The sequence below is a fragment of the Molossus molossus genome, unplaced genomic scaffold, assembly GCF_014108415.1.
Source record: "Molossus molossus isolate mMolMol1 unplaced genomic scaffold, mMolMol1.p scaffold_m16_p_9, whole genome shotgun sequence".
Lineage (NCBI taxonomy): Eukaryota > Metazoa > Chordata > Mammalia > Chiroptera > Molossidae > Molossus > Molossus molossus.
The window spans coordinates 4,116,186-4,138,653 of record NW_023425403.1 but is presented as its reverse complement, the minus strand read 5'-3'; the positions used below and the strand labels follow the sequence as shown (position 1 = coordinate 4,138,653).

At 45.7% G+C, this 22,468-nt stretch overlaps 1 protein-coding gene across 2 annotated transcripts in view; it reads left to right on the top strand.

The window, feature by feature from the left end:
- The window catches only part of GPM6A (glycoprotein M6A), a 235,950-nt gene that overhangs the window by 180,351 nt on the left and 33,131 nt on the right, over positions 1–22,468 (top strand). For both annotated transcript variants that reach the window (XM_036250180.1, XM_036250181.1), the window contains exon 2: positions 18,206–18,398. In XM_036250180.1, coding sequence (XP_036106073.1) covers positions 18,206–18,398 — 193 coding nt within the window. The remainder of the gene's footprint in view (positions 1–18,205; positions 18,399–22,468) is intronic.

The window sequence follows — 22,468 nt, the reverse complement described above, 5'->3', positions numbered from 1 at the left end:
AGCTATTCAGATGCCTTGTCCAGTTCCACCCAAAATCCAGCATGATGTTCTATCATCTATGCAAATAAAACTGAGGCAATTTGAAGTGCCTGCTTTAGGGTTTGCAAAGCTCAGGGAAGAGCATCAGTATCAAAGTGTGGGTGTCCCTTCTGCTCTGCCCCTCACCCCACTCTGATTACCCTACAAATGTGCTGCTGCATCTCAGTCTGTATTTCCTTAGGTTACGTGGAGAGCTGGGCCATGAGCAAGTGCAGTTGGGTTCCTTTTTCTCAGGGTTCCGATTTTTTGTTTTCCATCGTTAGGAAGGTCAGATAAACATTTGATTTGATTAACTATAATATAATGACAAGCTTACAATGAATGTGTCTTCCATTCACATGGCATTTCTTGGTTAAGACTTTTCTTCTCACTTCAGTAACTAAGAAAAGAGAGATCCATCTGACGGTAATGCTTTTTATTTAATCAACAAATAGGTGTTAGCATCACTATGTGTCAGGCACTGTCCATGGTTCTGGAGCTATAGCAATGAACAAAGCCTCAAGAGTCTGAATGGGTCTTCCATTCTAGAAGCAGATATGGGATTTAAATCATACACGAGAGCTGTACTCAAAGGCATTAATTAATACATTAAAAAAAGACAGAAACTGGGACTCTCCGAGTTTTAGATTTAAAATAAAAAATAAAATGGGCCCTAACACTTGAGGAGGCCAAGGAGCAGCCATGTAGGTCTTTGAGGGAAGAGTATAATAGGCATAAGGAACAGCCAATGCTAAAACCTCAAGACAAGAGCATTCCCGCCCTGCTTGAGGAGCAGCAAGTCCAGGGGGCGCTGCAGCTGAGTGAGCGTTACCTCCGCCGAAGAAAAGTCCAGGGAGGTAACAGGTGTTGAAATTATGAGGGCTTTGGACCTTCGTTAGGACATTGGCTGTTACTCTCAGTCTACGGAAGAGCCACTGCAGGGTTTTTAGAAGAGGAGTCATGTAAACTAACTTTTTAACAGACTCATTCAGGCAGCTTACTTGAGAAAAAGAACAGGTTATAATAACTAATACTGACCGTCCACAGAGCGCTTTCCATAGTCTTTAATTGTTCGTTCAACAAATACTTATTGAGCATCTGATTTGTGCCAGACCTTGTGCTGGGCATGAAATATAAAACACTGAGCAAAAACCCTGCTGTACCTTACCTTGTGCAGAGGGTGTTGGAGTCAAACACATGCTCGAGACCACATTCTAGAGCGAAATGAGCATGTCCGCAAGATCAGGGAAAGTTGTCTCACAAAGTAACCACTGGTGGAGAGATCACAAGAGTGTAGACGTTAAGTAGGCGACATTGAAAGTGTGGTGTGTGTGTGTCAGTGTGTGTGTGCGCACACATTTTAGAAACTGGGGCAGTGCAGTACGTGGACAAGCTCTACGTCGGAGAGGAAGTCAGAGTTCAATGTCAGTCTCAGCTAGAGCTAAAGACTCTGCTAAGCAGGGGCTGTAGAATGAGGAGTTTGGAAGGATTTGTCTTTATTCAAAGATCAAGATCATCATAAGATAGTCAATTATAGAAGTCATCTTAAAGTGTTACAAAACAGAGGAAGGACATGAAAATGTATTCAATCAAAGTACTCTGATTGAGCCGAGCCAGTGAGATGCAGCAAATCCTGTGAAGGGCACTTTCGGTGTCTGAAACAGACACGGCAGACGACTGTCAGAATTTAGAGCCTTGGTAGAAGAAGACAGAGGCAGCGAGTGGAGGAAGAGATGGAAGACTGACAAGGAGAAAACCAAGGAACCAGGAAACTGTTGGATCTGTGGGCCCAGTAAGAACAGTGTCAGAGGGATGGAGGGGTGATTGGTGGCCAGTTTGGTGAGAACTGGATCCTGTACATTGGTGAGCATGGAAAACCACAGGGAACGGTTTCCGCACAGAGATGGAGAGGGGAGCCACACTGGGGGAGGGGGTTTTTAGAGCGGGATGGAGATGACAGGAGAGGTTTGGCTGTGAAGGGAAAAAGTGGATGAGGATAGCAGCCACGTGGTAGCTGCTAGGACCTGGAGGAATAGGGGAGAGCTTTTTCCATTATTATTTTTAAATGTTAAAGGATTTAAGAATATCAGGAAGCCAATGGGAAATCCAATGGAGAAGGTGAATGTACATGAAAGAATGAATTGATTGTACAAGAGTTCGCAGATATCAGGAGGAGAGGGGGGAAATTATGGCTACAATACAAGTAAACCTTTTACTTTGACTTGTTGCTTTGTGTGTTAAGCTGTCAGGAGAAATGTTCCACCAAGTAAAACTGGATGATATCTGAACTTTATATTCACTTCTATTTATTGAAATACCTGCCCTATTGATTAGACTGCTAACTGAGGTAATTGGGAAATGAAATCTTCATATATGGGCTCAGCTGACAAATTTGTTCAAGTCTCTAATGTTCTAGTTTTACTTTCTAGGAGTTTTGTGGGAATTCTCACGATAGTTTGGCAAACCAGATGGAGTCAGCGTGATGCATTCTCATCTCAGGGGCTACGTCAAGATGGGGCAGTGCTTAATTTGAAGCTTTCATTTCTTTATGGCTCTGGATTTGGTTTTGATTTTTTGAATTTTAATTTACATTGTGGCCGGAAATCTATATTGAATATAGATTTTATTGGTAAACATAAGGGTATTTGTTCCAAATGAATATCAAGGTTGATATTGGATATAAACTCTGCATCTTTTAAACCACTTTTTTTTGTTATTTTTCTTGTTGAATTATAGGTTTTTACTTGGCAATTATCAGCATAGGCTTTTATGTGTATAAAAGATAATATTCAGGAAATGTTAACTGAGCACCAACTATGTGTGAGTTCGCACTCCACGGTGGAGACAGATAAGCAATAGATAACACAGGCGAGTACATTTGTATTAAGCGAGGTGGGCCGTGTGGTCTGTGAGCAAGAGAAAGCAGAGCAGGACAAAGGACTCCGAGGCCCCGTCCGTGAACGGCAGGAAAGCAGGATACAGTCTGTAACCTGGGGAGTCAGGACAAAGTGGGGTGAACTGGAAGGAGAGGAAGTGAGCAGATCCCGAGGGAAGAATGCTCACAGCAGAGAGCAGAGCCCCAGCAAAGCCCGCAGTCCAAGGGTGCGGGTGTGGGTCCCACAGCCAGGAGGAGGATGTGGCGGAGTGACCGGGAGCAGCATACGAGTGAGATCAGAGGGCTGAAGGGGCCACCAGCAGGGTCCTACAAGCCATCGTAAGGATTTGGCCTTTATTCCAAAGGAAAGAAGAGCAAAGCATCCACCCTCAAGGCCAGTCTGCTCGGTTCTCGTCTGACCCTAGCCTTTCTCAATCCCACTGCTACGCATACGTGTTATTCATTAACAAGTGACGTATGTGAGGTCCAGTATGTTTTAACATGGACTTTTCCATGTTAGAGCTCCAAATGTATTGGTGCAAGTACCTGCACTTGTAGAAACTCCATTAGTTTATCTGTCTATAATTTTTGCAGCAATAGATTCAACATGTAGTGAGTTAATATATCTTACCATGACAAGGCCAGCTCTCTCTCTCATAATTCATTGTCAAAAGCAACCAGTCTACTAGATGAAAATTCCACATTTTCTCTTAATTAGGGTAACTCGTGATCCAAATGCAATAAGTCTCCGAGTGCAAAGTATGGACTCTGGTGAAAATATAGCTGGCCAAACTTCTCCCGAAGTTTTCTCCTGACTCGCCCTGTAGCACGTCAGCGCGTGTTACATTTTCAAAGCTCCTGATTAGCCCGCTGTGTGTGTGTGGTTTAAAAATTAAATATGTGGCCCTGGCTGGTCTGGCTCAGCGGCAGAGCGTCAGCCCGCCCCAATGAGTGGCAGGCTGGATTCCGGTCAAGGGCACATACCTCCAATGCGGTTCATCCTCAGCCCTGGTCAGGGTCATGCGGGAGGCAGCCAGTCAATGTGTTCCTCTCACATCGATGTTTTTCTCTCTCTCTCCCTCCCACTCTATCTGAACAAAAATGGAAAAATATCCTTAGGTGAGGATTAAAAAAGAAAAAATCAGATGTGAGGTTGCAGTGCGAGGCATGCTAATGTTGAGAAAAGAGGGTCAGTCCCCACAGACAGCGAGTTTACTTTCACTAAACATTTGTCTGGGATCTTACATGGATGGAGCCCATGTCCCTCCAAGAGATTTGCTTCCTCCTCACGAGATGGTCAAGGTCATTTTGCAGCGTGTTTGCCCTGGATTTTCCTTGTTCAGTTCCGCTTGTGCCATCCTTCAGGTCCTGCGGGTCCTCGAGTGGAAGGGATGGTCGCAGCTATGCCGTCCTGTGTCACTAAACAGCAGCAGACTTCTCACTTAGACTCTCTTCATGAGCGTGAGCCACGGGGGTCACTGTCAACCTCCTCTTCCAGAATATTCCGTACAGTGATAGAAGTTGTAAAAAAAAAAAAAAATTTGCTATTTTAGCAGTTGAGAGAAAAAATTGCGTATTATACCTCATGCATACTACAATTTTATAAATTATTACATGGAATTTGGTCACATTGGTGAACTGAAAGAAAATTGTATTAATTACCATACCATTGAAATACACTTTTTGCTTCCATTCATTAAAACCATTGATATGTCTTTCACTCCAATTATTTTCTCTTCCTTCCAAGATTAGTCTTATCGAGAACATTGCCAGGTGGTTGGAAAACGTAATCATCCTTTCCATTGTCTGAATGTGACCACTTGTTGACGCTGTGTGACGTGTCTGCAGTTTCCATTATTGATACAAAACACTGTCTTCCCTGTTTTAATTCCAAACAGTGTATTTATTTAGTAAGCAGTGTCTTTAAGGGTCATCCGACCTCAGACTTTGCAGTGACTTCCGAGGGACATTAAGCCAATGTGTTCACACAGCAGCTTTACTGACAGTAGAGCCAATCATACGCTCCACACCACCCCCAGAGATCTTTTATAAAATGAGATTTTGCTTTAAAAAGAAATTTACCCAGTCGGTGTGGCTCAGTGGACTGAGCATCATCCCGTGGACTGAGAGGTTCCAGTTCTGTTCCCGGTCAGGGCACATGCCTGGGTTGCAGGCTTGATCCCCAGTAGGGGGTGTGCAGGAGGCAGCCGATCCATGTTTCTCTCTCACATCGATGTTTCTATCTCTCCCTCCCTTCCTCTATCTCTAAAAAATCAATAAAAACATATTTAAAAAAAATTTTAGCCCTGGCCGGTTTGGCTCAGCGGTTAGAGCGTTGGCCTGCGGTCCAGAGAGACCTGGGTTCGGTTCCCGCTAAGGGCGCGTACCTCGGTTGCAGTTCGTCCCCGGCCCTGGTTGGTCGTGCGGGTGGCAGCCACTCGATGTGTCCCTTTCACGTCGATGTTTCTCTCACTCTCTCTCTCTTCCTCTCTCTCCCTCCCACTCTATCTGTACAAAAAATGGAAAAATATCCTCGGGTGAGGATAGAAAAAAAAAAAATTTAAACACACACACTAGAAAAGTTTAAGCAACTGTTACTTATTGAGGAAAAGCAGTAATATGACACAGTCCTGCTATTACTTTCTGTGTGGTTTTTCATCCTACCTTACCAATGACCAGTCGTGACCACAGACAAAAGTTACCGTTCTTCTCTACATTATGAAATACACTTCTGAGGTTTGCCTGTGGTTAAGCTCCATCTTTTGTTCTACTGTCGCGACTCCAGTATATACATTTTCCAATGTCATTGAGTTGACCATGTGCTGAATGGAAGGAGAGGGGTGTTGATGGTGGACGTTGGCCTGACCTTCCTGTACGTTCATAACTGAGACCGCAGAAGGAACAGCACAGAGAGATGAGTCCCTCCAGGGAACCCGTGCCTGCGGTGTCATGAGCCAAACTCTGGATGAAATGCCCGATGTGTCGAGATACCCGAACCCTCGTCTTTGACCTCAGAAGGTCACGACCAAATCCCGGGCGCGCCCCTGTCCAGGAGGACCAGCCCACGGCTGAGTCTGTCCTTCGGGAGAGTGGACTCGTCTTACTTCGGCTTTCCCTGGGCGTGCTTCTCGTCTGGGCTTCAAGCCCCTAGAGGTGACGGGCAGGAACTGAGAATCAGCTTCATGTGCATTCATCAAGTTCTGGGGTTAGTGCCGTGGAATACGGAGATTTATGCGAAGTACAGGTCCTCACCCGTGGGCTGAGCTCTCGTGAAGATGCGCCCAGTGGCGAGCAGAACGGAAGGACAGCGACAGGCATGTCTGTCTTCTCAGCTCTCTCTGACCCTCCATGTGTCAGCCGCTGTCTAGGACTCAGATGACATATGATCAAAAGAAACAAGGGACAGGAAGTATCTGGGGAATGGAACAAATTAGTCAGGAGTATCTCTGTGATAAAAAAAAAAAAAGTGTGTTTATATCTTATGATCATGGTGCTCATTCAGACTGTAACAGAAGCCACAAAATGACAGGCTTATACTTGGCTCAAATAAAATCAATAGTTCCTCTACGATATTTTTAAAAGATTGATTAGAGACTTTGAACTAATGCTTCCCTGGCCTTTAGGGAGCAAAGCATGTCACAATAACTCCTCTGATAAGAGAAAGGGAGGGAGAGAGGAGAAAAATATTCTTCTGTGGATTTAAAAACATATTTAGCTTTTTAAAGTCTCTGGTGCTTGACAAAAGATGGTGCTCACAGAAATGCTGTTTCCACTCTGAGATGCTGCCGACCTGCCTGTTTCTAGCTATGCGCTGACCACTGAGCCCCTCCAGAAGAGAATGTGTTTGTGACTAATTGTAAGAAGCATACCCATTTTGAAACTTTTGCTAATATTCATGGTAAAACAGCATGATGTAATTATCGGGAGACAGTTTGTTCTCTGTTCTACATGTATTTTGAAATAACATTCGACTATAAGAAAGGTACTTTAAAATAGTCTTACGTTGTGATGTTTTAGACTATGGCTTGAAATTTTGCCCCATGCCAAATTTCTGTATAGTGTAGTAACTATACAATACAAATTTTTAGTGACTGCCTTTTAGATTTAGAATAAATGTGCAATTTTCAGAATGTCAAATTGCATTAGAAACTATCATTGTGTATAAAGATATTGTATCTGCAAATGTCATTGTAAATTTTTGTGAACAAAATTTTAAAAAAAGAAATTTTCTATAAGTAATTCATGCTATCTTTTTTTGTTGTTGTTAATCCTTACCCGAGGATATTTTTCCGTTGTATTTTTTTAGATAGGGATAGAGTGGGAGGGAGGGAGGGAGGGAGGGAGAGAGAGAGAGAGAGAGAGAGAGGGAGAGAAACATTGATGTGAGAGAGATAAATCAATTGGTTGCCCCTGCGATTGAACCTGCAACCCAGGCACGGGAATTGAACAGATGACCTTTGGTCCTCAGGGTGAGGGTCTAGCCACTGAGCCAAACTGGTCGGGACAACGCATGCTGTCTTTTAAGAAACTGTGTACTCCTTATTTTCTAGTTTTTCTTTCACAAGTTTAATTTGATAATTAGGAATGATTGTGTAATTATTTTAGTCACTGGCTTTTAAATCATTTTTATTTTCAAGCATATCTTCAAATGCCTCAGTTATATTTTAAATACTTTAATTCTATCTACACTATATGCGGTTGGTCATGTACAAGTGATACCTCGGTTCTCGAACATAATTCGTTCCAGGAGGACGGTCGAGAACCAAATTGTTCGAGAACCGAAGCAATGAAACCCAATAGGAAATAATGGAAACTGGATTAATTCGTTCCAAGCCCCAGAAAATGCCTATTTACTGGCCTAATTTGTATATAATATGTAGAAAAACATAAGTCTCAACAAGAAATAAAAGTGTACAGTATGTCTAAGGGTTAAATTCAGTGTAAAGCGTGACTCTCTCCACAAAGCGTGACTCTCTCTCTGCACTCACACTGAGGACGCGAGCAAGGCGCGCTGGGCCGAATGAACGCCACTCGGCTCAACTCGGCTCATCTCGGAAGTTCGAGTTCCAAATATTTGTTCGGATTCCGAGACAAAAGTTTCTCGAATCTCCTGGTCGAATACCGATTTGGTCGAAAACGGAGGCGTTTGAGAACCGAGGTATCACTGTATTTGGAGAGTGCCAGTGGATGGTCCCAACTTGGCCTTTTTCACTGGAATTTTGAAGAGAACTGTGATCGATACATTTTTTATTGCCCTATGCTGTAAACACTGACATATATATACATATTTTTTGACCAATTTAATTTTAATAATGTAATTTTTTTCAAGATTAGTTTTAAAAATGTATTTATACCTTTATTACTTTAAAGCAACAACACAATAAGTTATAGATCCCGATAATATTTGTTGATGAGTTAACTTATATGTAAGGTATTTATAAAGAATTCAGATCTTCCCCTAAAAGCCTCATACATCCACTTAATTTTAAGAATAAGCTTACATTGGATGTAAACACTAGTTTTGTTTTATGGAAATCCACAGGATATTTACATAATGACATAAGCCAATAGCAAAATTTACACGTTCTGGGTACCACATTATTCTGAAGCAATACTTAACATGTGATTTTCAAAATCATAAAAAATGTTATTGAACACCAGCAAGTAACTTGTGATAAATAAATTTATAAAAAAGTATTATCTTCCTTTGTTAAATTCCTTTGCTGAAGAGACCAGTGATGTTTCCTCTGTTGTCAATGTCATGAGCTTCTTCTGTCTGGAATTCAATAGTTCTGAGGTGCCCAGGGTCTCCTGTGTGCTCTTTCTCTGCTGTTTTTGGAGAAGAAGTATGTGTTTGTCTTGTTTGATGGAGACTCATATTGATAATCCCTTGCATGGTGTGATTATCAAAGCAGAATTTTAGAGGCAGGTACATTCAGTACGAGTCTAGACATTGCCAGATTCTTCGATGCATGATGGGTGTTCTAATCCGAGCGTTTTCTTCTACAAATTTGAGATGACTTACAGAAAGCCTTTTGAATTACCTCCCTAGCAAACCTGTATAGACACTGTTTCAGTTACTCAGAAAGAAAAATAAGCTGATTTTTGGGGAAAGGTATGGGACCAGAACAAAAAAGGGGAAACTAGTTTGGTAACTAATATCCATCTTCCAAATTTCTCCGTCTTGCTCCCAAAGGGGCAGTTTGATGATTCTGACATCCATCTGCAAGGCAAGCATGGTGGAAGCTTAGAGGCTGCTGACTTCTTCTTTCCCCATCCTAGTCGGTTGTTAGAACAAGTTTCCGATTACTTCACGTGTTCAACACATGTTCATTGAGCAGCTATCGCGTGTCAGATACTTTTCTAGGAATGGGGCATACAAAACTAAGCAGAACCCAGAAATGTCTGACCGCATGGTTTTTACATTTTGGTGAGGAGAGTCAATAAACAAAGTCCACAGGTCCGATAAATAATGCAGATGCTGATGAGTGTCCTGGAGAACAAAGCACTGCTGGGGCAGAGAGTTCAAGTCTAAACTGGACGGTTTTGTGGCAGATTAGAGATGGCTGCAAACTCCTCCCATCCAGGGTTCAAGGTCCTGTCTCAAGCCCGACATCTGGGCTACTTGACAGTGGGATGTGGCAGACAGGATGCTCTGCCATTCCTGGGCTCAGCCTCCAGGAAGGTTGGAAGCCTGCTCTCTCCCTCTCTCTCTCTCCCTCCCTCTCTCCCTCCCTCTCCCTCCTCCCTCTCTCCCTCTCCCTCCCTCTCTCTCCCCCTCCCTCTCTCCCTCCCTCTCCCTCCCTCTCTCCCTCCTCTCCCTCCCTCTCTCCCTCCCTCTCTCCGTCCCTCCCTCTCTCCCTCCCTCCCTCCCTCTCTCCCTCCCCTCCTCCCTCCCTCTCTCCCTCCCTCTCTCCCTCCCTCCCTCTCTCCCTCCCTCTCTCTCTCTCCCTCCCTCTCTCTCCCTCCCTTTCTCTCTCCCTCCCTCTCTCTGTCCCTCCCTCTCTCTGTCCCTCCCTCTCTCCCTCCCTCTCTCCCTCCCTCTCTCCCTGCCTCCATCTCTCTCCCTCTCTCTCTCTCCCTCCCTCTCTCTCCCTCTCTCTCCCTCCCTCTCTCCCTCCCTCTCTCCCTCCCCCTCTCCCTCTCTCCCTCCCTCTCCCTCCCTCTCTCTCTCCCTCCCTCTCTCCCTCCCTCTCTCCCTCCCTCTCTCCTTCCCTCTCTCCCTCCCTGCCTCCCTCTCTCCCTCCCTCTCCCTCCCTCTCTCCCTCCCTCTCTCCCTCCCTCTCTCCCTCCCTCTCTTTCTCTCCCTCCCTCTCTCCTTCCCTCTCTCTCTCCTTCTCTCTCTCTCCCCCTCTCTCTCTCTCTCTCCCTCTCTCTCTCTCCCTCTCTCTCTCTCCCTCTCCTTCTCTCTCTCTCCCTCTCCTTCTCTCTCTCTCCCTCTCTCTCTCCCCCCCTCTCTCTCTCTGTCTCCCTCCCTCTCTCTCTCCTTCCCTTTCTCTCTCTCTCTCTCTCTCTCCCCCCCTCTCTCAGGTCCCGGTGGACAGAAGCCATGCATTCTGCCTCAGGCAGCAGTGAGACAGCCTAACTAGCCACTCAGAGGGGCCGCCTGAAGGGAGGTGCTCCCGGGAAGGCAGGACACCCACGGCAGAACCACCAGCACACGGTGCGGCTGGGCGTTCACTGACCAGCCCCATTCGCTGTGACCGCGGGACCGGCTGCCAGTGAACACGGTCCGTTGGTGTCCAGTAAGCCCCGGGGACGTGAGACCCCAGGATACATTGTTGTTTGAAGCTGATGTATTTTGGGGAAGGCTTGCTAGGCAGCTTGGATAACAGGACAATCGAATTAACAGCACTTCGGACAAATTTGAGAGGGTGTTACGTGGATGTGTGACACCCTCCGACCCAGCCAGAGGAGTGCTGAGAACAAGGGCAGGTGCCTGGGCTCGGCCTCCTTCCCGGGGCAGCTCTGCTCGTGCTCGGCCAGGGCTCCCCCCCCGCCCCCCCCCCCCCCGGCCCTCCCGCCCTCGGGGCCCATTTATCACAGTCAGAGTGCGGCTCCGATTATTACTGAAGCAATTACCTTTTTGGCCCTAGGGAAATAAGTTTAATTAATCAAAACATTCTTGCTAAGTCATGCTGACCAGTACAGAATGTTCTATAATGAGTGATATATATTTTTTAAAATAAAATTCTCTGAATTGTAAATATTACTATGGTAAAAAATTTCCTAGTCAAAATATTTTTAAAAGAAAACAGTCACTCTTCTTTCGAAAATGCAGCTACTTGTCAGTATCAATGCTCAACAGTTTGAGTGGTCGCCTGCGTGTAATTAACCAGCCCGGGGGTGTGGAGATCCCTCCGGCCAGCCCGTCAGGTCCTGGCCCTGTTCCTATGGACCTGCTCAGAATTCTTCCTGATGCCATTTGGTGATAAGCTGCAGACTGTTCAATAACTTGTTCAAAATTCTTAGAGCAAATCCTTTCTAATCCCTGGGTTGCACACATATGTGGTTCATCCGCTCACTTCCTGGTGCGCTGGCGTCTAGTAGGATCGCATGTCACACGGCACGGCTCCAGGTGCCGGGCCCGTCGGTCGGCTGGACTCGAGGGGAACAGGCGTTCTCAGCGGAGGGGATCCTCGGATCTCTATTTTTGACAACATTCCTGGTGGTTTTGGTACCCAGCCACGTTAGGAGGGTATAAAGAAAATCTCTGCATAATCAGTTCCTTTTTCAAGAATTTCTTTTTAAAGTTGGGAATACTTTAAGCACAGTATTATAGCAATGACTGGAATATCTAAATTAAATGCTGCCGTTTGAGTGTATTATCTTGTTAATGCAACTTCGTCCCAAGCTATCTCAATATTTACCTGAATGCTGTACTTTGTTCAGGCCAGGAATATATTTATATAAAATGTTGGTAAAGTTTTCTAATATTGGGACATTATTTGAGCTATAGTCTAGAATGCTTTCAAAATAGAGACAACTATGTCATTAACTAAAGGGGTAACTGGCCAGGAAGTCTGTTTGCTATACAGGTGACTGTGGAAAGCACAGTTTTGAACCATATTGTCATCTTCCTGATCTGCTCTATTTTACACCAAGGATGTGTTTGTACTGTTGTCCGAGCAACTGGGAAGTGCGAGCTCACTGCCACACTGCCCACGAATCCTGGGCCCTGGGCAGAGGATCAGAGCCGGCCGGAGTCCACCTGGGTCACAGAGCAGGTCTCCGAAGGGCTTTAGTGGAAGGATGAACTGAAAATACAGAATGAAACCAAACAAAAATAAACAGAACAGCAATGATGACGAAGATTCCGTGTAGGATAATGACTTGTCCATTACCTCGGTGTTAGTGAAGGAGAAAAAGTCTCCTCGGAACTTGATATCAGCCAGTTCTGCTCTGAGCTTGTGACCTCAACCTCGGCTACCTTTAGAGATGGCAAAACTCAAGTCTAAGATTAATTTATTTTTTTTATCATTTTTAATTTTCTTTTTTAAATTACAGTTGACATAATTATTATATTAGTTTCAGGTGTACACCCCAGTGATTAGACATTATGTAACTTACTAAGTAATCATCCCGATAAATCTCATCCCATCTGACATCTTACATAGTTATTAGAATATTATTGATCAAGTCTAAGATCTAATTTAAAGGAAGTCATCATGGACAAGGCCAACAGTGTGCGGTTGCGGGGGAGGTGGGACTGGAGGTGGAGGACGGTATGGGGGATAAAGGGTGACGGAAAAATAATGAAAAAGGCAAGATAAAGGAAGTCATCGTGAATCCCAGTAGGTCTCCTCTCTGACAGCAGTGCAATTAAGACACAAACAAACGACACACTGAAAAACAGAAAATCTCTCACATATTTGGAAGTGAAAACCAAAAATAACCAAAGAGAACAACTATATAAATAATGTGTCACAAAAAGAACTCACAATGGGCTTTAGAAAATATTTACAAGTGAACGATAATGAAAAGATTGTATATCAGAACCTGCAGAATTAAGTAAAATCAGAAGGGAACATTATATCTTTTAAAAAAAATTTTAAATCCTCACCTGAGGACATTTTTTTCCATTTATCTTCAGATAGAGTGGGAGGAAGAGAGAGAGAGAAATCGATGTGAGAGAGACGCATCGACTGGTTGCCTCCCGCACGACCCCGACCAGGGCCAGGGATGAACCGCAATCTAGGTACGTGCCCTTGACCGGAATCAAACCTTTGACTCTTTGGTCTGCGGGCTGATGCTCTAACTGCTGAGCCGAACCGACCAGGGCTAAATGTTTTTGTTAGAAATGAAAGACTAAAAGTTAATGAGCGCAGCATTCACTGTAAGACATTAGGAAATGTATAGCAAAATGTAGCCACAGAAAGTAAAACTAAAGACAGTTTAGAAAAGAAATTGATGATGCATAAAATAGTCACACCAAAAAGAAGAGTCATATTGAAAAACATTGGCATTACTTACTATGATACCCACTGATACTGTCCCTGTGTGTATGGGCCTCTGTGTAGTGAGAACTTGACGGTTGAGGGGAGACATTCCCCCACCATTGACGCAGCCCAGAGTGTTCACTTTGTACAGTGAGAGCTTCCCGATGCCCATCTGATGTTTGCACTGTCGGGGGTTAGGGGGATGTCTTCTCATCAGCCTTTGTCTCTGCATGGGCAGAGAGCTCACTGCTAACCTGGGGTGGACCTCTTACAACAAAACCGGAATGAAAAGGATGTGCTGTTTTAAACATGGGCTGTCCTAACTGTGCACTTTAAAATCAGAGAGAGAGAGAGGGAGGAAAGGAGGGAGGGAGACAGGGGTGAGGTGGTGCGGAAGGAAGGAAGGAAGGAAGGAAGGAAGGAAGGAAGGAAGGAAGGAAGGAAGGAAGGAAGGAAGGGAGGAAGGAAGGAAGGGAAGAAGGGAGGGAGGGAGGGAGGAAGGAAGGAAGGAAGGAAGGAAGGAAGGAAGGAAGGAAGGAAGGAAATTGAAATTATTAGGGAAACAGAATATGTGAAGATGAATAAATTAAAAATATTATAAAACAAAGTTATCTACAATTTCATTATAAATTCTAAAACGTATGTTAAGATTGTAAATGCCTGTAAATGAGTTCACTCGCGGCATCTAAAATGCCGGTGGCAATGCGAGAGGCCTCGAATAGCAGGACGTTCAAGAGGAAGACGGGCAAGTTGGGGAACTTCCTCCATGACAAAGGAGCCCCGCTCTGCAGCAGTGTGGTGGCTGTGGCCCCGGGACAGGCCTGTGGACCCGCGGAGTGGAAGGGACCGCCCACGGTCAGACGCGGCGGGCTGGACGCCTGGTGATGACAAGGTGCTGCTGCAGGCTGGGAGAGAGGAGCCAGCCCACTGGTAAAGGCTGCTGAAACCGTGTCCCTGAGCAGACTGTCCTCGTCCGTCCCCTCTGTCAACCTCCTTTCCAGGATCCGCCGCCGCACGGTACCTGTTTCATTGGTTTCTGTTTGTGTTTTAAATTTTTGTTTCCTTTATTGATTTTTAGAGAGAGAGGAAGTGAGAAGGAGAGAGAACATCGATGAGAGAGAACATCAATTGACCGCCTCCTGCACGCCCCTCACTGGGGGTTTGGCCCACAACCTGGGCCTGTGTCCTGACCGGGAATCAAACCAGCGACCTCTTGGTGCAGGGTCGAGGCTCAACCACTGAGCCACACCAGCCGGACTGTTTTATTGGTTTTTAGTCCTTTCCCATCACTTATTGTGGGGCACTTTGTGGAGTGAGCAAAGGCAAAGGCTGGTGTTTACTTCACTACGTTTAAATAGAAGTAAATTAACCATATATCGCATCTTCAAAAAAAAAAAAAATAGACTATCTCAAGACTTTTTATTTCCTTGGGCGTTTCTGTGTTGGGATAAGTCAACCGATGCCCCACAGAACCGTGGGCGACGCTGATGTTTCGGACGGTGTTGAAAGTCCCACCACCCTCTCCTTCAGGGTCCATTCGTGGGAGCGGACGCATCGAGCAACTGATCTGAGAAATGCTTCTCTGTGTCGCAGGTAGTAGCTCCTCGCATGCAAATTCCGTGCCCAGTACCTGAAGCCTCGCTCTGTCCCTGCCCACGGGCCCCCAGCCTCACTATACCCCGTCCTTACAATGATTCTGCTGCAAGGCGCCCTCCTTTGTCTTTATAATTTCTGAAGGGAGTGTTTTCTCCAGGGCCAGCCTTGCTTTCAGTGATACTCATTCAACAGGCCGGTTTCTCCTCCGGGGGGCCGTAAAACGTGGGCACGGGTGGCCGCAGAGGCCGCAGCCGCAGCGGGGGAGCGGCTGGGCGCATCTCCTGGGCGCATCTCCTGGGCGCATCTCCCAGGAGCCGGTTGCCGAGGCAACGCGCGGCTCTGCCAGGACCGCTTCTCACCGTGGGTGTGGAGGAGCTGCGTCCCCTGCCAGCAGCTGCGTGGGGCTCTGGGCGCTGGAGAGAGTGCTGAAGGGAGCCCCGCTTCCAGAGGGGCTCCGAGCCCTCGTTCCCATCCAGTCGGCAGCTCAAGCCCAGCGAAGAGCGGGGTCATCAGTACCCAGCCGGTCACAAGTGCACAATGTGCAAGACGGGATACTTCGTGGGTCTGTCTTTGCGTGCAAGTGTTGCAGAGGAGCAGGGCTTAAAGGGAAGGATTCTGGGCTGAGCTGGCAGGAACAGAGGTTAAGAGGAAGGTGCACGTATCCTACGGGTGATGAAGTTCTGAGCAATTTAAGTGGCAGCATTTACGTCGGGAGTCAAAGAAATACTCCCGTTTAATTTGTAGATCCTAAGCTCCTTCGTAAATGCCTGTTAACTCAGGGCTGTCCGTTTGGGTTCACCCCGTATTGCGATCTTTCTCATGCGACTGAAAAGTCACTCCTCAGTTGAAGCTATAATTAATGACTGTCCCCACGCCCTGGGAATATATAGTTTAGGTAACTAGGGTTAACTTTCCTGCATGGAGGCTGGTATTGGACCATCTGGACGTCAGTCAAGAAAACGTGAAATGAATAGAAACTGACTCTGAATTAGTGAAGGGATGAATCGGGCGTCCTGGGGGCAGTAGGGTGAGCACCTGTGAGTGTCTCCCTTCGTGTGTTCCTGAGCCCGGCGCCTCCTGATTTCAACTCCATTCCGTTCTAGGCTTTAGGTCAAGACCCAGCAGAGGTCATTTCTATCCGTACACTTGATGTTCAGACTGTTTTCTTTACATCTGAACTTCCATTCTGAAGGGTTTGGCTGAGCATGCTATTCTGGTCTTGACACTTCGTGCCTGCAGTAGGAATCTCACAAACCCCTATCAAATTCTTCACCAGTAATGGGGAGAGAAATCACACAGGAACGGGATTTGAGGTCGTGGGGCCATCTGGGGCACTGGCCAAACTTAGGAGTAACTCTTCCTTGGGTTGGTACTAATTTTATTTCTTTTGGTTTAAATTTTTAAATGATCAGGAAGACGTACATTTTATGACATGGAGAGACAGAGAACAGTCCACAGATTTTGCTGCTACCCGGCTCATCCCCACCCACAACTGTGTTCAATGACATTCAGATACTACACACACCAGTCTCGTCCATCTGCTGGAGATATTTCTTCCTATCACATGAAGTGTCAAGCTGTTCTAACCTTTCCTACTTCCCCACGTGGGGTGTGTGTGTGTGTGTGTGTGTGTGTGCGCGCACGCACTGGGGGGAGGAGTGTTCAGGAAATGATTTCACCTGCACAAGCAAGAGCTACGGAAGCAGGGAGGTATGCAGGCTCCCTGTTTCACCTCCTCCGGAGCAGATGAGATGAACCGACATTCTCTTAAGGTCAGTTCAGCGGTCAGTGTTAACACAGCAGACCAGCCCACCCTCTGACTATGAAGTTACTTCTCACAGGACCTTTGCACTCACTGTGTGTGTCATGTGTTGCTACGAACATATGTGCATTCCGGATGAAGTGCACACGGGTCTCCCTGTGACTTAAGGACAATAAAGGACAATGCCTTTTCCAATCTAGTGTGTTATTTGTTCCTGAAGAAAGAAAAAGTCAATGATGTGGAGAGTTTTTGAGCAGCTTCAACATTACAAAAGAGAGATTTGATCAAGAATTTCCAAAAAGAGAAAAGCAGGAGGAATTCTTTGGAATAGAATGTGTGTAGGGGGGGGCACACGTGGCCCGAGTGAGACACATCAGTGTCCCCTTAGCCTGTCAGCCCCTTACCTAGATGCCCCTCCTCACCACGGGCTGGCACACAGCATCTCATCCGTATTTCTCTGTGCAAAACAGATAGACCTCAGCATTTCTAGTCCATCTTTCAGAAGATACCTCGCAGTCAACTAGAAAATTCTGACGCTTAATTCGAATATTAGCAACAATGGTTTTCTCACTTCTCAGACTCAACGCTTAAAGCCAATTTTTGAAAACTAAGGCTAGCGTGACAAGACTTCAAAAGTGATGATGTGGTCAGAGAAATTTGAAACCCTCATCACAGTGCAATCATGATTAATATTTATAATGTTAGTTACATCTAATAATGGCAGTTTGCTGAGGAGTGCCTCTGTCACGCACTGTTTTATGTATCATCTCGTTTAATGCTCACAAAAATCGTTTGCGGGAAATTCTTACTGTCGCCTTTTAGCCGGTGATGAAATCAGAAGAATGAACTTGCTGGGAGCACACACAGTGGCGGGTGAGGACTCCAACCTGCCCTGGCCTCTCTTTCCCCTGCGCCGATGTCTTTCTCGTTTGGTTCGCCATGAGCACAGCAAGAAATACATCTGCACTGTGGGTGACCATAAAAGCAACCCCCATAAACATCTGAACCAAAAAGATGCCCAAATACCTTGCCTGAGCTCATGCCCTGCCCTCAGACATTGTCGGTCTGTTCTCTTCCGCTGTTAAAGATTGCTGGTGGCAAGTTCACTCAGCTGGGTTCCCAACTGACAGGTGTGGACTCAGTGTTGGGAAGAGACAGCCACAGGGCGTTCCAAAGGACACATCTCACTGACACGGAAGCTTCAGCATGTGGACTCGAGAGCAATAAGAGGGAATGATGGGCATGCCTGTCGTGGAGCTCAATGGTCACAGGGTGTCTGGGTGTGCAGGGAGGGCTTTTGCCGGTGGGGGGTTGAGGAAGGGGCCGGCAGCTGAGCGGGTGTGCTCTCGTGGGGAAGAAGGGTTTCCCTAAGGAACCGGCCGTTCATAGCAGCAGGGCAGCCTAGGAGGGGATTGACGAGGCTGACCCGACGTCACCTAGAATGCACACCTGCTTGCCCATCATGCTGACGTCGGGAAAACATTGATTTCTCCCTTTCTCTGTTGACCTGTGCAGGGTGTTTCGAATGCTGTATTAAATGCCTGGGAGGCATCCCCTACGCCTCTCTGCTCGCCACCATCCTGCTGTACGCCGGCGTGGCCCTGTTCTGTGGCTGCGGTCATGAGGCGCTCTCCGGGACCGTCAACATCCTGCAGACCTACTTCGAGATGGCGAGGACCGCCGGAGACACCCTGGACGTCTTCACCATGTGAGTCGTTGGCATGTGGCGCCCTGCTGGGAGCGTCTGTGCACACCGCTGTGTGGGAGAGGGACAGGGGTCTAGAGGGAAGCCAGGCAACCTCATGTAGAAGGAAAAACGCGCTTAGTTTACGCACATGTGTCAGAAGGACATTGACCAGGGTACACAGCAGAAGATCAGAGGCCAAATGAGTCTGGACTTGATTTGTGTATCCCTTTGACTGCAGTGTTTTATGCAAATCCAGTTGCAGTAAGTGGATGCTTGCATTTCTGTGGCTCTTGCCATTCAAACAGAGGTGTTTCTAAGCGAATAGAGCAAAGACAGCGAACCCTGGTCTACATGTGGGCTCTGCTGCTAATTCTAGAAAAATCACCCGAACTCTCTGGGCACTCAACCACGGGCCTTCCAGCATCGTTTTTCTCCTGTGTCACAGGAGTGGTGTGGCTACGTAAGCAAACATGTGGAAGGTTCTGAGTGATGTCTACAAAAGGATTAACACCTCGATGCGCATTTTACCCATAACTCTTGGGATCGCTAAACTAGGGAGATGTTAATGTTTTCCAAAAGATTATGCAAACATAGCCTGGAAGTAGAAAAGGGTTTGCTGTTCACGCTTCAGTCCCTTATTGGCTGGCATTGTAGGGAGCGAGCGCTTAGGACTGATTCACGGAATTTGTTCTTCAGTGAGTTCCCAGTGCAGGTCATGTGTTCAGCGGTGTCCTGCCCCCACAACTTCTTGCATTTATGCCGTGCTTCTTGAGACTGTGTGATTTAATGTGTTTCGTGTCGCCTTATTTTGTCATTCTAAATAAATTAAAACCATCTCAACTTGTACACATTTTCTGCAATAAGTGCTTTTCGAGTTACAAGTCCTAGTGGTTATGTGGCTGGTAAGGCGACTGTGCCTGTGACCCATAGAACTCCATCAAAAGGACTTAATCACATTTCTTATTTACCGGCAGTTCCTAACTGGCCTGGTATAAAGTAATTATACTTCGGACCCTAATCTAAGGCAACACTTGGGCAACCCAGACAACTTTCTAAGAAGAATATAACTTTTCTCCACCCCCGATTTCAGAAAACATAACATATTCTTAATTTTTAAAACAATCCATCAGCTCCAGGCACCTAGATTGTCTTGAAAAAGTATTGTTCATAAGTTATACTTGTTGTTTTGTCAATGAATTTGTTCATTTGTTAATTAAGGTGGCCGATGGCCACGAAAATGGAAAAGCCAGAAGAGCCGCACGTTTCTATAGAGCCCTGGAGCAAGGGACCCCGCCTGCGTGGGGGCATGTGCCCTCGCTCAGAGCGATGGCACGTGTTTATGGAAGGAAAATGGAAAGATTTATGTTCATCTAAAATATATTGGTACTTGAAATTTGAGACTGATTGGTAATAAAATAAAAAATGTCACAAAATAAATGTGTGAGACTAGGAACCACCCCCTGAACCCACTACCACCAACTACCCTCTGCCGCACACACACACACACACACACACACACAGTGATTAAGAGGAAGAGGGAGTTGATTAGCCACGCAGCTAAGAACATATTCCCTAACTCTGAAGTATCAATTTAGAGCTTATCTATGTCACCGACATATAGAAATCAGGAAATACTAGCAAATTTTAAAAATCATGACCTATAAAAGACTCATATAACTTTCCTTAGATATACCAATATAACTTTTCTTTCCCCAAAAAGTTCTGAAGACGTAGTATCATCCATTAAATTGAATTATTTAAGCCCACAGTAGACAGTTTATCAATTTCCATTATATTGGCTACATAACATGAATTGATCCGTGGCAGTTTATAAATGATCTTCATCATTTGAAATATAATTAAACTATTGAACATGATTTAAATTGTTGAAAGTTAGTTTTAGAGACCTGAAGAAAATGGTTGCATGGATATATTTTAATGTGATAAAACTGACATTTTCTTTTTAGTTTTAGTTCAGCCTACACTGGACAAAATATCTTTTCACTGTGCATTATTTTAAGCTACCACAGATGTCGTTAAAATCCACAGATTCTCTTTATTTAGGTTACATCAGAATTGCTAACGTTAGTTTTGCAATAGACATTTTTCAAGAAATACGAACCTAATAAATGTCACAAGTGGTTATATCCCTCTATCAGAAACCAATGGTCAAAGTATTCATTTGCCATTTAGACAGCTCAGTTTAATATAGCACAGAGCTCGGCCAAAGCTCCGAAGGAGTCATACGTGTGTGGGAGTTTAGGGGAGAAATCAGAGATCATGCTAAATTTAGTACTATTACCAAAAGTTAGTTTCTTACCTTGGAAGTGAAATGCGAAACCAATAATACACATTGGGGGTGGAAAGAATACCATTTTTATAGGAATAAAAGCAAGGGTTCAGATGCTCTCTCCTTTCACATTCCAAGTAACTGAAATCCCCGAAGCGACCCTGCGAAGCTACGGAATGAATTAAGACGCTCCGTCAGCAAACAGGTCCTGAAAACACAGAGAAGTTTTGTACAGTTAACTACTAGGTACAATTAGTGCCAACTGGTACATTCAAAGATTTCACGAAGGTCAGACGGGGTAGCGATTACCCCGGGTGGGCTGCCTTTGGGGCAATCAGAGGCACAGCTAAGACAGAGGATGTGAAATAGGGAGCGTAATGCAGAGGTGGGTGGGGGGCGGTACTGCAGACCCTACACTGGCTTGGGAGAGGCGAAGGCAAGTTCGGAAAGAAAGTCTGAGAGAAGACGGTGAAGAGAAGAGTTGGCGGCCGGCCTCAGTAATTTAGGGTCCATTTCTTTGCTCCGTAGTTTAAGCCTCGCTCTCTTTCTTCTCTGTCTTCCTCCCCTTAAACACACACACACACACACACACACACACACACACACACCCCTCAGCGTGGTCAATATCTCAAGTCTGCAGGAAGCAATGAAGGACGGACACACTGAACCACGACCCTTCCATTCCACCAGTCAGCGGTCCGGTGTCCAGACTCTACTTCTCACAGCTGAGTTTGCAAATGACCCCCACTCTCATGCAATCGCTGCTCAACACCATTAGCCCTCGCCCTGGAAAGCGATCTGCCATCGGCAATGTAGCTCCTATTCCTCAGCCCATGTCACCCATTAAATCATTTTGTCAAATTCTACTGGAGATGCGGAGACCTCCACAGGGAGGGAAAAGAGTGAATTTCTCAAAGATTTCGTGACCCCAAATCCCCCTGTTCCTCCTTATTTACTTGGTTTCCCCGAAACTTCCCTCCCTTAATCTGTCAGTTTAGTATGTCGAGGCCACGGTCATGGCTGGCTCCGAATTGTTGTGACAGTGGGTATGTACTTTCACCACTGTTCCCATTAGGGAAATTCCCACACTCTTAAGTACAACTTCCACTGTTCGGTGTAGCTGGTTAGCCCTCGGGAGACAGCTCACTGCTAGCCCGTCCAGCCCCTTGGCAAGGTGTGATCATGGTGCTTCCTTGGTTACACCTGACTGAGTGAACAAGGAGCGTTTATACCTTTATTACTTTAAAGGAACAATGTAATAAAGTATAGATCCAGATAATATTTGTTGATGAGTTAAATCATATGTAAGGTATTCCTAAAGAATTCAGATCTTCCCCTTAAAAGCCTCATATATCCATTTAATTTTAAGAATAAGCTTACAGCCCTGGCTGGTTTGGCTCAGCGGTTAGAGCATCGGCCTGCAGTCCGGAGAGACCCGGGTTCAGTTCCCACTAAGGGCACGTACCTCAGTTGCAGTTTGTCCCCGGCCCTGGTTGGTCGTGCAGGTGGCAACCACTCGATGTGTCCCTTTCACGTCGATGTTTCTCTCTGTCTCTCTTCCTCTCTCTCCCTCCCACTCTACCTGAACAAAAAATGGAAAAATGTCTTCGGGTGAGGATGATGAAAAAAAAAAAAAGAATAAGCTTACATATATAGGACAAGAAAATATGGAGACTGGCTAGAAAATAAGATATCAAACAATTCGAACCACTCACTTGGCTAAGCGACTTGCTTCTTGAATAACTCTCCTGAGGACAGAGCAAGGGACAGCCTTATTCACAAATATACCCCTCCCCAAACT